Source organism: Bemisia tabaci, chromosome 3, assembly GCF_918797505.1.
Source record: "Bemisia tabaci chromosome 3, PGI_BMITA_v3".
Taxonomy (NCBI): Eukaryota; Metazoa; Arthropoda; class Insecta; order Hemiptera; family Aleyrodidae; genus Bemisia; species Bemisia tabaci.
Genome location: NC_092795.1, coordinates 51,141,822 through 51,156,653, shown reverse-complemented (window position 1 = coordinate 51,156,653; position 14,832 = coordinate 51,141,822). Strand labels below are relative to the sequence as shown.

The window sequence follows — 14,832 nt, the reverse complement described above, 5'->3', positions numbered from 1 at the left end:
ATATGTTACACTTATAAATATCAAAGTATGCGAGAGTGATCTATGAACATTTCGGCATAAAAAATGCCCAAAAATGTCACAAATCAAACCGGAGTTGCGGTGGTTTGAAGCTTGCAACTCAACTTATATTTTTGCAAGAAGAAGCTATTTTAAATTCTAGTCTGCTTGGTTCTAGACACACAATGTCCGTTTCACATCGGCTGAATTGCCCCAGATTCATCCCAATTGTAAACTTTTCCTCTGGCAAACCACACATTCACAACTAATTATTTAAAAAACCCAAGGCGATTTTCCCGTCGGAATCTCAAATCAAATTTTTCAATCCGATTCAATAAAATGTCCTCAACTGACATGTTTGCATTCATATGGACTTTAAAGCCCCGTTTCTCGTGGACAATCCCATAGTTATACGAATTGTGCAAGTAGGAAGTTCAAATCACAGGTTTCACGAAAATAATACTCAATGGACCATTGGTTTTTAAGGTTTATTGAATTACAAAATGGGGGCAAAACTGACCCAAGACAGGAGAGAAACAATCTTGTCCGTTAATTTGTAAAATTACAACTATGATATGCTGTGAAATTCTTAAAACTATGTCGTCTTTTGTCCGATTTTAAGCGTGTCAGTTGGGCTCGCTTTTTTTACATTCTTGCTCACAATATCCTGAAGTAAACCCGAATTTTAGTGTTTACAGTGGAACTTTTATTTCCTCATCTATTGATAGATTGCCTTCGATTCGTGTTGCTTGTTTGAGGAAACTATTTATTCCAAACGTGGATTCAAAAGACATTCTGTTTACGTAAAATAAACACACATCGTTCAAAGTGACCATGATTGATTATATACAACGATCCAAAAATTTCGCACCACTGCTATAACTAATAGGATTCTTAGACCTTTTTGAGGTTGTCTCCTTAAAATTTTGGTCGACTTTAGAGCCTCCGCAAATATTTCAAGTCTCAATCTATCTCAATTTATTCAAATCTTATAGGGGCGATGTCGGGTGCCAATGATGCGAGACTTATTGATCACCCTGTAGATGCATGTCAGGAAGAAAACCCTCTGAAATATGGGAACCTCAACGCTGAGAGCTATTACACGGTGGTATATACAGAAAATAAAAGTAGAAATTACTCAAGTACATATTTTACAAAAATATGCGTATTTTTCAAAAATTGCCTCCAACAATTGTCCTATTACCTACTGAATTAATTGTTTTTTTTTTAAAAAAAAAATTAATCATTAGATTTTTCCCAAGCAGTCACTTATCATCTCTTTTCCTCATGATAGGTATTTAATTTTTTGGAGTCGATAGAGTGGAGTTCTGCTGCTTTTCTTCCTTTTGTTGATTCATTTCCTTGCGTTTCTCCTTTTCTTCATTTAATTTCCGCGCTTCCTCGAGGTAATTGTCGGTTGGTTCGGGAACTTTCTCGTCGGGAAAAGGCGTGACCGTCAAATTAAACGGACTCATCAAAACGAAAAAGTTGACGGCAATCGGTTTGCCGAAGTTATTTTTCTCTGCAAATCGCTGATGAGAGAACCCTGCTCTGTCTTTATCTGAACGTCTTGAGTTAAAAAAAAAAAAAAAATGATAAAATCTTTGCAATTTCAAAAGGTATACTTACCGTACAAAAACTTTCAGAGTGTCCCTCAAAAAGGGGAATACTAAAAAAAAAAAAAAAAAAAAAAAAAAAAAAAAAAAAACACTTTCATAAAATGTTTCATAGTGAATCGATCCGAAATATTTTATCTTGTTGGTTAAAAGTGTTCATGAAAAAGTCTATTTTTATGGTGAACGTGTCTATTAACTATTGATTTAAAGACAAAAAATATTCGTCCGAGCATACTTTTTTCACTAGTCGTATGCCTCATATATAATTTCTGGAATTATAGTCATTTTTCTGATAACTTACTCTTTTTTTTAAAACAACGGCTGTAGGAAATTTTCTTCTCTTTCTTTTTTGCACTAACCAACGATAATCCCAATGTTACAACCAAAATTTTGAAATGTTTTGCTTCCATTAAGTTAAGAATCTAAATTGTTGTTTTTGCACTCACCCTTCATATTTTCTGTAAGGACATTAATGCTCTGAGATGCAGAATGTCTCTATTAAAATTAACTAACTCATTAACTGAGCTTCAAAACCTAATGCTCCTGGACTCCGTCGTAAATAGCCACAGTTGCTGATTGTCAACCATCTAACCAACTAACTATGTGACTGACGTTCTGTTTTCAAAGAAATCGAGGTTAAATAGTGGTTTCTGTTGTGTATTTTTAGCCTTGTTTCTCGTTTTTTACCCTTTCTTTTTTCATGATATAGTAAGTGGTGGAAAACTTACCCGGCACTTATTTCATTCTCAACTATAGCTGTTCTTGATTTTTGTTTGTATATGAGGAAAACATAGCGATGCATTCCTATATTAACAAAGGGGGAAAACATGTATTACTACGTTTTATATCATTGTCTCTTGTAGTCGGAGAAAAATTCATCATTTAATTCGATATGATCACGAATCGCAACATAATTATTAATTACATATCGACGGTGAAACTACCAGACCACGTATCTCATTTGCGGTGTTTAAAAATCTCCACTCACATTTTATTTTTTTGAAGGAGATCAAATCAATATCATTCCTTACAATTTTCACAGTTTTTTCTCCGCACAAAGAGGAAAAATCACGGAAGTTTTCACGTTGAGTAGTTTTCTATTTAAAAAATAAAGTATGGCAGGAAGTCTGCGACGTCGCAAACCGAGATACGTGGTTTGGTAGTTTCACCGTCGATATACAATTTGACTCGAACAAATAAGTGAAAATACAGAAATAAGCAATAAAAGGAGTATTTATTTTTGGGGGTTTGTGCCTTCCCGATGGTGGTAATAAAAGAGAATGTAACTGTATTCATCTGTGCTAAATCGGCAATTTAGCGCGTGTAAACCCATGCGTAATCAACACTTTGAGGAGACAGGTAATCACTCGAAAGTATGAAGAAACGAACAATTATGACGAAAACAGGAACCAGAGGAACCGACGTACCTACGCGTTATGCCGAGAGACACTCAAACCGCCCAAGAATAGTGTTGCTTCAAGATATTTAAACAAAAAAACACGTTTAAAATCATAATTTTCATTGACTTTTCCAAAAATTATGAAATAGCACTGCTATGAAAATGTTCCAAATTATCATCCTATATATGTAGAAGGCTAAGAACAGCTTTTGAGACGCTTCAACTCGAGTCATCTCTCTTTGAATGCATTACTTTGTCACCTATTTTACTAAAACAATGCTTAGTTTCTTGACACAAATCATAACAGGGAAGAGTTTTTTTGAACAGTAATATTATAAATGGAACAGTCAAATTCAAAATCCAGATTTAGCGATCGGATCAGTATAGTTGAGTCGATGAATATACAACATTTTATATTCGTAAATAGCTTTAATTTAATTTTGAACATCCACTCAAATTAAATACTTAAAACTTACCTGTGCTCATTTTAGGCATTGGTTGAACCCACTTGGCTATTGCATCTCCTTGGAAAATAGTCAGTCCTGGTATGTTACACACCAAGTAATAGAGCCACTCCCTGTCAGTTGGCGCTTCCTCACTTGGCTCATCTAGACCTAGAAAGAGAAGAAAAGGACACGAGGCAGAGAATAAGAAAAGAAAAATTGAATGGAGCTGCATTAAATGGGTTAATTGAAAACTTTTATCGGAGCAGAAGGAAGAGTTGCCTCCAATAAAAAGTGGTTCAAAGATTACGACACGGAAAAGAAGAGCACGGAGATATTGGGTGATATATGAAAATGTCCAATTATTTGTGGTAGTACCCCCATTAATTTTGGTAGTACCTCCTTTAATTTTGGTAGTACTCCAATAAATTAGGTTATACTATAACCCGAATGTTAATAGAATCAATAGAAGTATTCCTGTTGTTTGCGTTTGTTTGAAGAGATGTGTAACATACGAGTAACAGCTGCTTTTTTTAACTTCGCGTATGAAGTTGTGAAAACGGGGTAACTCATTTACTTAAACTTCAATGACATATACTTTCAAATATGTAGTGCAGAACTAAGAATATTCCCTACGCAGATTGTGAAATTAGAGGTGAATTTCAGACTTCTCCTATGCGCTCATAGTAATTTTTTGGTCATTTTCTCTGAGAATGAACTACTATTTAATCCGACTGAGAATATGAAAACTCTTAAACGGATGTATAATGCAGTTATCCGGGCTAGCTTACCGACCATCATCACGGTGTAGAAAGTTGAATTTTTCATTGGATACCTTATCAGATATGGGGCAAATTTGATCTCATTCACGAGCAATATATTCCCAAAGTCTACTTCCACTTTCTCGAGAAATTTTATCTGGAGAAAATAAAAACAAAGGGATTTAATAAAAATTAAAAACAAATTTTAACCCATTTGAACATCGATCTTTTAGAGTCAAATACGTCTAATTTTGAGCGTTTGGTTGCGCGTACACCACGTTTCAGCATAGTAAAAGCACAAAATGAAAAAAATTTAAGTTCTTTGGGTATCATCAAATTTGTCACGGGACCACCTTAATATTTACAAAACACACATTATATTTTCCGTTAAATACATATTTTTCCCCCATGAATTTCAATGAGAATATTCCATGCAGAGTGTACAAACATTTCAAAATCATGAGTTGAGAAACGCTGACTCCGCGAGTTTAAATATTAGAGCCTGATATAGAGCGGAGTGGCGGCGGTCGTGCTGTCAGCGCGAAACGCGCACTGGTAGCGCCTACAAACCTAAGGGGACACTTCACGCATTGCGCAATGCTTGAAGTATCCACTTAGGTTTGTAGGCGCTGATGCGCGTTACGCGCTGGCCGGCCGGTCGCCAACCCGCAGCGTGTCACGAAGCCTCAGGCAACTATTTCACAACAGAGGTGTTTGCAAAGTATCATACGAAATTGGAGATATTCCAATATATTAAGGATGACAGGCATCTTTTAAGAGTACGAAGCTTTCCTTGCAAAATAAATCAACCTACTAAGGCACAAAAAGAGAGCAGTATAGTGCAAATGTGACTCGATTTAGGCAGAAACATTCATGAGTATGCCGTCAAGAAGATTTTATTTGGAATCAAGAATAGAATACCTGAATGAAAGCGGGTTTCTGCTTAATGTAAGTGACTTTGCTTTTAATATAAGCGCATCTTTTCTTCTTCAAACAAGCAATATTTTCTTAATCGATTCATAACGGAAATCCTCTCAGCGGTAAATTTGACCAAATTTCTGCTTGAATCAAGCCAATTTTTCCTCTAATGAAGTTTAAAAATAATGCTAAAAGTTATGGAATACAGCTACTAGGACTTAGTAAGTTTTCTGACTACCGCTCTCTGTTTGTCGAACTCTTTTGCCGTTCAAATATATTTTGAATATATTTGAAATATTTATGTCTCACAATATCTAATCTCTGGCAAGACTAATGTTTTTTTTTTTTTTTTCAATGAAATGTACTTACGCATGTTTTTCATGTAACATCTATTTTTAGGGTTTTCACCAAAGTTGCATGTAGAATCACATATCTGTAATTTCTCTTTTAATTTTTTTTATAAAAGTTGTATGGACCTACATATATTTGTAACTACCACTTTGGGGGGCCATTTGGGGGGGGGGGGAAGAGCCCCCTCCCGCCCCCAAAAAAACTTGGGACTCAATTTTTTTCAAAGATCTTTCAGAAATTTTTTTTTATTTCAAAATCCGTGATCCAAAATTAATTCATGCAATAGGGGGTTAAAGTCTATTTAGTAGCCCAAATATTTAAAGCGTTTCAACATCCGCTAAGATTTAGTGTCCCCACATTTGTCCGACTGAAGTGCAGAAATGGAGGAAGTCAAATGACTTGAATTTGAGCTTGTATTCTCTTATCATTCCTCGTTGCATTCTTGTTTCTTAAAATCTTAACTGGACTTTATTTTGCAATTATGAACTATAAAAGTCGGCTCATCCGTAAAAACACTCATGCACGTAGGAAAACTAATGGTACACAAGCTCTTTCTAAGTTGAGCCAGAACTTGTACCTCCAAATTTCAAAATTTAGTCCAGGAATGTAAGTAATATCGTCTTGAAGTATTCAATGACTATGAGATCCGCTCCCTAGTCGCTGGTCGCCTCCACCCCCCCCCCCCTCTACGGCGGCTTGCGGCCAGCGAAATCGTCGAAATCGCCCGTAGGCGGTTAATGAGCAAATAATTTTAATTGAATAACAAAAGGATGTTTCGAAGAAAAATTCCCCGCCAGACAATATTCTTAATGACTTTTTCCTTACTCCTAATTTTGATTCCTTTTTTGGAATTCGACCTTTGGCCCGTCTTACTCTCCTTCCTCACCCCGTCCATCGAGCTCTTAAAAATAATTTTATTAGAATATAAAGAGGATCATGTTAAAAGACACTTTCTCTTTTACTCACCTGCGCAGGATATGGTGGTGCCCCATCTATGCAATCAGGGATGATTTTATGGGCCTCGAGTTCAAATAACATTTCTCGATGAGGCTTAGGGGTTGTCCCAGTCACTTGCGTTGTCGGATCTGTTGTAAAATTTGCAGAAACAATTTCCTGTGTTATGGTCCAAATCCAAAATCCACATTGAATCCATAAATTTTGTCCACTTTTTTGATACCAGTGCATTTTGACGATTAAAGGAGGTAATACACTTTTGAGAGCCTTCACAGTGAGCAAAAGTGCACATAAAAACTAGGTAAAAAAATATACCTTTTATCCACTGCTTCTTCTAAAAACTTGTTAAATCAACCGTCAAAATCAATCCGTTTTTTTGAAGATTTAAATTTATGTAATATGATCTTTTTACATTCCATTTCCATTCCATGTATGATTACATTTCAAGATGAAATCGAAAAAACACACTATGGTGGTTTCGACGAACAAATTTATTAGATCAGGTCAAAATTGATCAGGTGCCGTAAAATCGAACACATGAACACTGGACACTGAATTTATAATGCTTATAACTATCACTTATACTTGCATGCATTTTCGCATGGCTTCAAAATCCGATAATTAGCTCTGAGGATCAATTTCGTTTTACATTGTAACTTTTGAAAATTCACAATTTGAAACCACTTTTTGATCACACTTCAAGTGACCATGTCTATTCTGCGAGTTGCAATTTTTCTTCAGCCCTTCATCGGTTCTTTTGCCCACGAAAAAGATCAAATTGAATTCATTATTCACTTAATACTGTAAGGAGAGGCATCTTTCTCCTCGAAAGCTTCATCACCAAATGTTGATGAGTAAATTAGATAGTCTTCAGATAAGATTGATATTAAGAGAAATTATTCGTTACGCCCCTTCCCTATAATCGATTTCGTCACCTACGGACTGATATAGGCTAGACGTTAACGTATAAGGATTTTATTGACTTGGGTCCAAACAACAACATAACCTCTTCTAATGCTACCGATGAACTGATACCTTTTCCGTAGTGTGGTTAAAATTTGGAATTTTCAATTCCCCCTCGTAATTAATTACTAACCTTTCTTGTTCTACCCCACACTATGAGGGGGGTCTGTGGCATCATAAATATGCGTCATTCCAGGAAAATAGGTTCTTAGCAAAATGAGGAAAAAGCATTCATTTCAGATATTTTTGCAGTCATTCTACAATGTTAAAATTTAATGAGGCAACGCTGTGAATCAGTCCAAAATGAGTAAGGATTGTAAACAGATCTATTCAGGTCACATCAATCTAGTTAGAAGTAAGAGGTTCAAGGTTAATGCTAAGAATAGTTTTAAGAAATATGACTTTATTTATAGCTTTACAAATAACGATTGAGGAGTTTATCCCTGGAACTCGGAGTAAAAGAAATTAACTGCGTAAGGATCTCCTAAATTATACTTCTTTGCGAAATGTCTCGTGTCCCAATGTATGCGCCACCGGTCCTCGTAACTGTGAACAGATTTGAAATTCGCTTAAGATGATCAAGGAGGACAAAAGAAAACTATTTTCGTCGCAGAAAGTGACATTGACACCTTGTTTCTCAGGCTGATTTGACAAATTTTAGACTTAGCCCATTCCTCGTGAACTCTGATCATTATCATCACATTGTTGGAGTCATGCTGAGGACGGAGGTCGGTATAGAGAAAAAAAGGAGGTGTTTGCATTTCGGGCATCTTGGAATTTTTTGATGACTTGATGACGTAGGTGGGTACAGCGACTGTTTAGCGTGAAGGGGACGTCGCTGTACCCACCTACGTCATCAAGTCATCAAAAAATTCCAAGATGCCCGAAATGCAAACACCTCCTTTTTTTCTCTGTGGGAGGTCGGGACACCTCCGAAACGCGTCCGCCTCAAAATTAAAATTTTATGCAAGTGAGTGCTTATAAGTTTGTTTTTTAAATTTTGTTTGTTTTTCATAGTATTGAATCTTTCAAAAAATTTAAGAAAAACGGATTTTAGATACTGAATTTTAAAAATATTAATATTTTCTCAACTTTTGCGCATAAGTACACTAAAAATAAGTTCATAATAAAATCAAAATATATTTTAAGCGTAAAAGAAAACTCACTCTGTTTCATTGATGGCAGGTTCGTCAAAATCCAGCTTAGACGGTTGTCGGTATACACAGAAAACGTAGCGGTGTTTACCTAAGTCCGAACATACACCAGAGCACATTAGCATTCAAATCAGAAAACGAGAATCACAGGGCAGAATCTGCATAGGTCCCTGATGACCTGTGGGAGGACTGAGCTTTGTGGCGGTTAGGCGTCGTAGAGCTCCAAAGAGCGCTGTAAAAGCGACTCATATGTATGTAGCTTAATAAAGGCTTAACAATGCCCTTGGTGTGCGATACCCCTTGTGATATCAAATTTCCCGTATCTGCTAACTCGAACTTTGTAAAAACATATGTGTAATTACAAACGATTAGGCATGCAACTTTTACTGAAAACGTTTTTCTGGTAATCTTAACGATCATTAATTGCACACATTTTTGCTGATAGCGATTCCACAAATTGCACTATTCAATCAAATTATAATATGAGGACATATGATTTGTAAGTACTTAATACGACATGATAATTGATTATTTCAAATACATTACATAAGGTAATTTTAAAATGGATATAGGATAGGGCATTGCTGCCAATAAAATTAGATGAGCAACCACCGCAAAATGTAACCTCTATCATGTATACATTTGTTATTCATACATTCTCTTCTTTTCTTCGACAGTGCTGTTAAATATTCAAATATAACTCTCTTTGTGCAATGGCAACAGAAAATGCGATAATGACTAGCTGTTTGACTTCTCTTTGGCTTCTCTACCGTCAGCGCCTGGATGCAACTATACGTGATCCAGGGATGACCGCATTGCATACACAAGAGATTGCAGGCGTTCTGACGTACCTGATCGCAACGCATGGCTGCGAAACTACTCGCGCTCAATGGATGTCCGTATTGCATGCAAAATCGCATTAACTATTACAAACCTTGGAATTTGGGCTAGCCGTTTGGAGTAACAATGCTGCAGCGTCGCCAAATGGTGCTATTTATGGAAATCATTATTGCAATGAAGGATACTTGATTGTGCGGAATGTTTTTCGAACAGAAAAAATTGAGACTGCGTGATTTGCAGTGCGCAAATGTTGCATTTAGGAATGAATCTAAGAAAATTTAGGAATGAACATTGTTTACATGCTCAGAGTGATTTTTGTGCGATTTTACTTTGAAAAGTCTCCTCATTGTCATCTGACTGTGGTTTTTATGTGCAACAGACCTATTATTATATATAGTATGACATCAGAGATCCTATCTAAATATCTGCCGAGAGCCACGAGGAGAAACAAAATTGAAGGTAATTTACCTGTTCCGTTCGCAGGTTTAGGAGCTAAGTATGCCACGAGACTATCGTGTGATACTTGTGAGTATCCGTGGATATTGACTTGATGCCAGAACAAGAACTCTCTTTGTTCCGGATTTATTTTGGACGGGTGATCTGGGCCTGCAGGAAAGATGAAGCAGTAGATGTAATGATTTACTTTGGCTTTTGAAAAGAGGAACCTGTATGATTGCGAGGTTCAAATTATCCTCTTGCTTTGACTTGACCCGATCTGCTTGTTCGTAACTGTGCCCAGTGGAGATTCTTGAATCTTGGCAACACTGTTCTTTCTCCATTTAAATGTACGTAAAACAATCGATTCTTGGTATGACAGCTAGCCTTGCCTAAAATCGATATTTTTAATGGATTAAAATGGAGTAAAAACAGTGTTGGAAACTGTCAAGAATCACCACTGACTGCGCCTGAAGTATTGTTTCGTGCTAAGAAAGAACGACGTAAGAGCATTCGGACTTTGCCAAATTTCTCCTCACAAAATATTGAGTTTTGAGAAACTTTATGAGTATTTCATATTGAGATTTGCAGGTCCTTTAAATTAAACTGAGAATTAAAGTCGCTTAAAAACTCGAAGAATAAAGTGTTCAAAAATATTCTTGAAAATTTTGTTTTCATCAAAGGGAATTTGGCAACATCTGAAGGTTCATTACGGCGCGTTCTTTCTTAGCAAGGCAGTATCATGCTGTGACGACATTTCCCTGTCAAGCAGAAATATCATCACGACTCAATCGCTCCTTTCTAAAAGTTCGATCTATAATGAAAAATACTTAATAATGTAGCTGACTCGAGAGGGACACTTCATATAAAGTCACAGGGGTCATAGGTTAAGGTTTATAGGACATTTCGTCAACGATTTTTTGTCCGTGCATCTGCTTTTTCTAGTAGTTTACATCCACGCGTTTTTTCTGCAGGGGAGTTTGATTCGACTTACCAATTGAGACCCAAAGTTAATTGATACACACTTAGATTCAAATGACACTTGCTCACGACATTTTTGGATGACATTGTATAATATCTTTTATAATTTTTTTTTCTTTTTTTTTCTTTTTTTCTTTTTTTTCTTGCAAACAGAGGAAAATATATAATTGAGATTTTTGGTGAAAATGGGGGAGCGTCAATTCCACGAAGGAAAATTCACTAAAGCTCTCTACACGTTTTTAGTGCAACCGGACTTAATTATCTTTCAATAAAATTCCATCTTGTTATACCTGAACCGTATAAACCTTTTGATTTGCCTCAGCTAAAGGCTCTCAGTTTTTTTCCTGAGCACGATAACTTCGCTATGGCGACAGCGTGCCGCGGCGCTTCGAGCCACTATTTCACCACGGAGATGGTTTAAATATTAGAGCCTAACACAGAGCGGCGCGGCGTGCTGTCAGCGCGAAACGCGCACTGGTGGGGCCTGCAAACCTAAGGGGATACTTCACGCATTGCGCAATGATTGAAGTATCCACTTGGGTTTGTAGGCGCTGATGCGCGTGACGCGCTGGCCGGCCACCGGTCGCCAACCCGCAACGTGTCACGGAGCCTCAAGCAACTATTTCACGACAGAGGTGTTGCAAAGTATCATACGAAATTGCAGGTACGCCAACGTATATCATGATCGATGACATCTTTCAAAAACACGAATTTCCTTTGGAAATTAAATCGAGTGACGACGACAAAAAGAGAGCGGTAGTTGAAAAACTTACTAAATCCTAGTAGATGTATTCAATACCTTTTAGCACGATTTTTAAACTTCATTAGAGGAAAAAATGGCTTGATTCAAGCAGAAATTTGTTCAAATTTACCGCTGAGAGGATTTCCTTATGAATCAATTAAGAAAATAATGCTTGTTTGAAGAAGGAAAGATGCTTATATAAAATGAAAAGTCACTTACATCTAGCAGAAACCCGCTTACATTCAGTTAGTTTATTCTTGATTCCAAGTAAAATCTTCTTGACGGCATACTCATGAATGTTTCTGCCTATATCGAGTCACATTTGGACTATACTGCTCTTCTTTTGTGCTTTAGTATGTTGATTTATTTTGCAAGGAAAGCTTCGTACTCTTAAAATATGCCTGTCATCCTTAATATGTTAGAGTATCTCCAATTTCGTATGATACTTTGCAACATTTCTGTTGTGAAATAGTTGCTTGAGGCTCCGTGACACGCTGCGGGTTGGCGACCGGCCGGCCAGCGCGTAACGCGCATCAGCGCCTACAAACCTAAGTGGATACTTCAAGCATTGCGCAATGCGCGAAGTATCACCTTAGGTTTGTAGGCGCCTCCTGTGCGCGTTTCGCGCTGACAGCACGCCGCGCCGCTCCGCTCTGTGGTAGGCTCTAATATTTAAACTCGCGGAGTCAGCGTTTATCAACTCATGATTTTGAAATGCCTGCACACTCTGCATGAAATATTTTCATTATAATTCATGGAAAAAAATATGTATTAAAGGAAAATATAATGTGTGTTCTGTGATTATTATGGTGGTTCCGTGTCAAATTTAATGATATCCAAAGCACTTAAATTTTTTTCATTTTGTGCTGCTATGCTGAAGCGTGGTGTGCGCGCAACCAAACGCTTAAAATTGAACGTATTTTACTCTAAAAGATCGATGTGCAAATGGGTTAAAACCAAAGATTGCATGCTTCTTGGTTATACCCGAAAATTGGCATTATTTGTTGCCAGGTGGAACGAAATAATTTCTAGAGGCACACGGCTGAAAAATCTGCGTTATCTAGATTATCCGTGTTGGAGAAACAAGACGCCTTACCTGTGAAAAGCAGAGTAAAATAATGATCTTCACTACTGGTTGGCTTGAGGTTGTTGTCTGCCCATGTCACTGACTGCGGTGGTTCTGTAATTTCTTTTGGTGAAAGTTTGTTACCTAATTTTGCTTCAGCACCACCAGGCCATGTTATCTAAAACACAACATCTGTGAATGAGAAATACGACCGGTAGAGATCTTAATGTCTTCGACGAACTATTATTATTACTTAGATTACGTATAAAAATAATGAATATAATGAAAATTAAAACCACCTAGAATAGAATATCAGATTCCACGGTTATGACAGGAAATAAGCTCGCTTCACAATGTTCAAAAAATTATACAATAAAAGAACACTGTCAAACACGAATTTATTATTACGAAATGCGAAAGAAAAAGTTTGTATAATCAACATTTAACCATTACGGGGTTTTTCGTTGACTTTCCATGTTAAATAATCCCATATTTAACGCTCTCTCCTCCACCGAACGCTTTTGATAAAATAAATTGGCGCTCTGATGTGAGTCTCCGAATGCTCTGAGCCGTGCGATTTAGGTATAGGGGATGGCGGATGATTTCCCGGTCGCTACGCGGCCCAACCCCGCGAGAGCACTTTGCACCCTCCAAGACAAACCTTGCAGGCTCCTTGTGAGTTCATTTACTAAATAGAGTGGAAAAATCATGGAAATCGGCCCAGTAGATCTGTAGAACGAACTGTGACTAAGAATAAACATTTCGACGGTGAAACTACCAAACCACGTATCTCGGTTTGCGACGTCGCAGACTTCCTGTCATACTTTATTTTTTAAATGAAAAACTACTTAACATCCAGTCTTGAAAATTTCTGTGATTTTTCCTCTTTGTGCGGAGAAAATTCCGTGAAAATTTCAAGGAATGATATTGATTTGGTCTACTTAAAAAAAAATAAAATCTTAGCGTAGATTTTTAAACACTGCAAACGAGATACGTGGTTTGGTAGTTTCACCGTCGATTTGTATTGTTTCAACGAGAGGAGTGACAACTCGTCAGTTATTTTCAAAACTTGGTCATATTTCCAAAATCTGAATAAGGGTACTCAGCGACTATATCAGCCGTCGGTAGCCGTAAAAATAATGGAAATCGGTCCAGTAAAATGATAGAACGATTTGTGACAAAAAATTAAAATTTAAGGGGTTAGAAAGTTAATACAAATAATGATTCAGCAATACATTTAATTCGTGGAAAATCCCTTTAAAAATTTCTGAAACATTTTTCGTTCAGTAAGTCCGTCTCACTCTCACGAGCATAAAATACTGTGCCCACCGGTAGATAACGTTTTATTCAGCGGCACTGTTTCGATATACAATTATACTCAGCAGCATGTATTGACAAATAATGTCAACCACATTATTTTGATAAATTCGGTACTCACATTGACAGTAATATTAGGAGCTCGATCTAACATATCCGGAATTATTTTGGAGAGGTAAAGGGCAGTGACGATCTCACCAGGCCCAGGTGTGTTCATTCCTGCTTGTGCTTCCAAAGCTTCCTTTGTCTTCTCGTCCAGTTCCTCTTCGTCAGATGAAGGAGAACTAGACTTAACTAACACTGTGATATTTTGAATTATGATTAGCAAGTAAGGAAAATAAACACGAGATCTCAAATTTAAAGCTGCCATGACGGAAAAATGTTAAATGGGGTAATTTAAAAGTTTAAATCTGCTTTTAACCCTCGAGACTACAGTTTCCGATACGTAAACTTAGATACCAAATCCAATAAAGAGAAAAATAAGAAGGGCCAGTTTTTTCACAACCTCCCAAGCAACTTCCTCCCAGTGATATGAAGAATTTTTTTAAGAGCCCTTTCGTTTTGACTTGTGATGACAATAAAGTAAGTGGAACAGTGGCGTGGCGCGCTTTGCAATGTATCGATCGATCGGCCATTTGAGCCTATGGAAATGGATCTAAAAACAGGGTATTCGCAACGAACACCCTAATAATCGATTCTTAATCACGGAATCAAATGGGGATATATCGATACTTGATCATTCACGCCTCGCCACTGAAGTAGAGCAGTGATAAAAGAATAACCCAAGCCCTCTATTACTTCTTGTCAGATTGAATCAAATCCGATTACATACCATGATAACCTGTCCAAGGCGCAGTTCTTTCGGTGCGGGTGCAAGCATAGGTATGCGAGCGTG

The 14,832-nt window shown here is 37.1% G+C and overlaps 2 protein-coding genes across 2 annotated transcripts; both read right to left on the bottom strand.

Moving 5' to 3' along the window:
- Window positions 1–471: 471 nt before the first annotated feature.
- On the bottom strand, window positions 472–7,738 carry LOC109036205 (phosphatidylethanolamine-binding protein homolog F40A3.3). Its single transcript, XM_019050197.2, has 5 exons — window positions 6,452–7,738; window positions 4,247–4,373; window positions 3,489–3,626; window positions 2,342–2,417; window positions 472–1,566 (listed from the first exon to the last, which is right to left on the bottom strand). Exons 1-5 carry the CDS (start codon window positions 6,668–6,670, stop codon window positions 1,296–1,298), a joined length of 831 nt encoding a protein of 276 aa, XP_018905742.2. The 5' UTR covers window positions 6,671–7,738; the 3' UTR covers window positions 472–1,295.
- A 47-nt stretch (window positions 7,739–7,785) lies between these two features.
- LOC109036210 (protein D3) lies at window positions 7,786–14,356 on the bottom strand. Its single transcript, XM_019050222.2, has 5 exons — window positions 14,059–14,356; window positions 12,651–12,798; window positions 9,865–10,002; window positions 8,569–8,647; window positions 7,786–7,948 (listed from the first exon to the last, which is right to left on the bottom strand). The coding sequence occupies exons 1-5, from the start codon at window positions 14,305–14,307 to the stop codon at window positions 7,840–7,842; spliced, it is 723 nt and encodes a 240-aa protein (XP_018905767.2). The 5' UTR covers window positions 14,308–14,356; the 3' UTR covers window positions 7,786–7,839.
- Window positions 14,357–14,832: the final 476 nt, after the last annotated feature.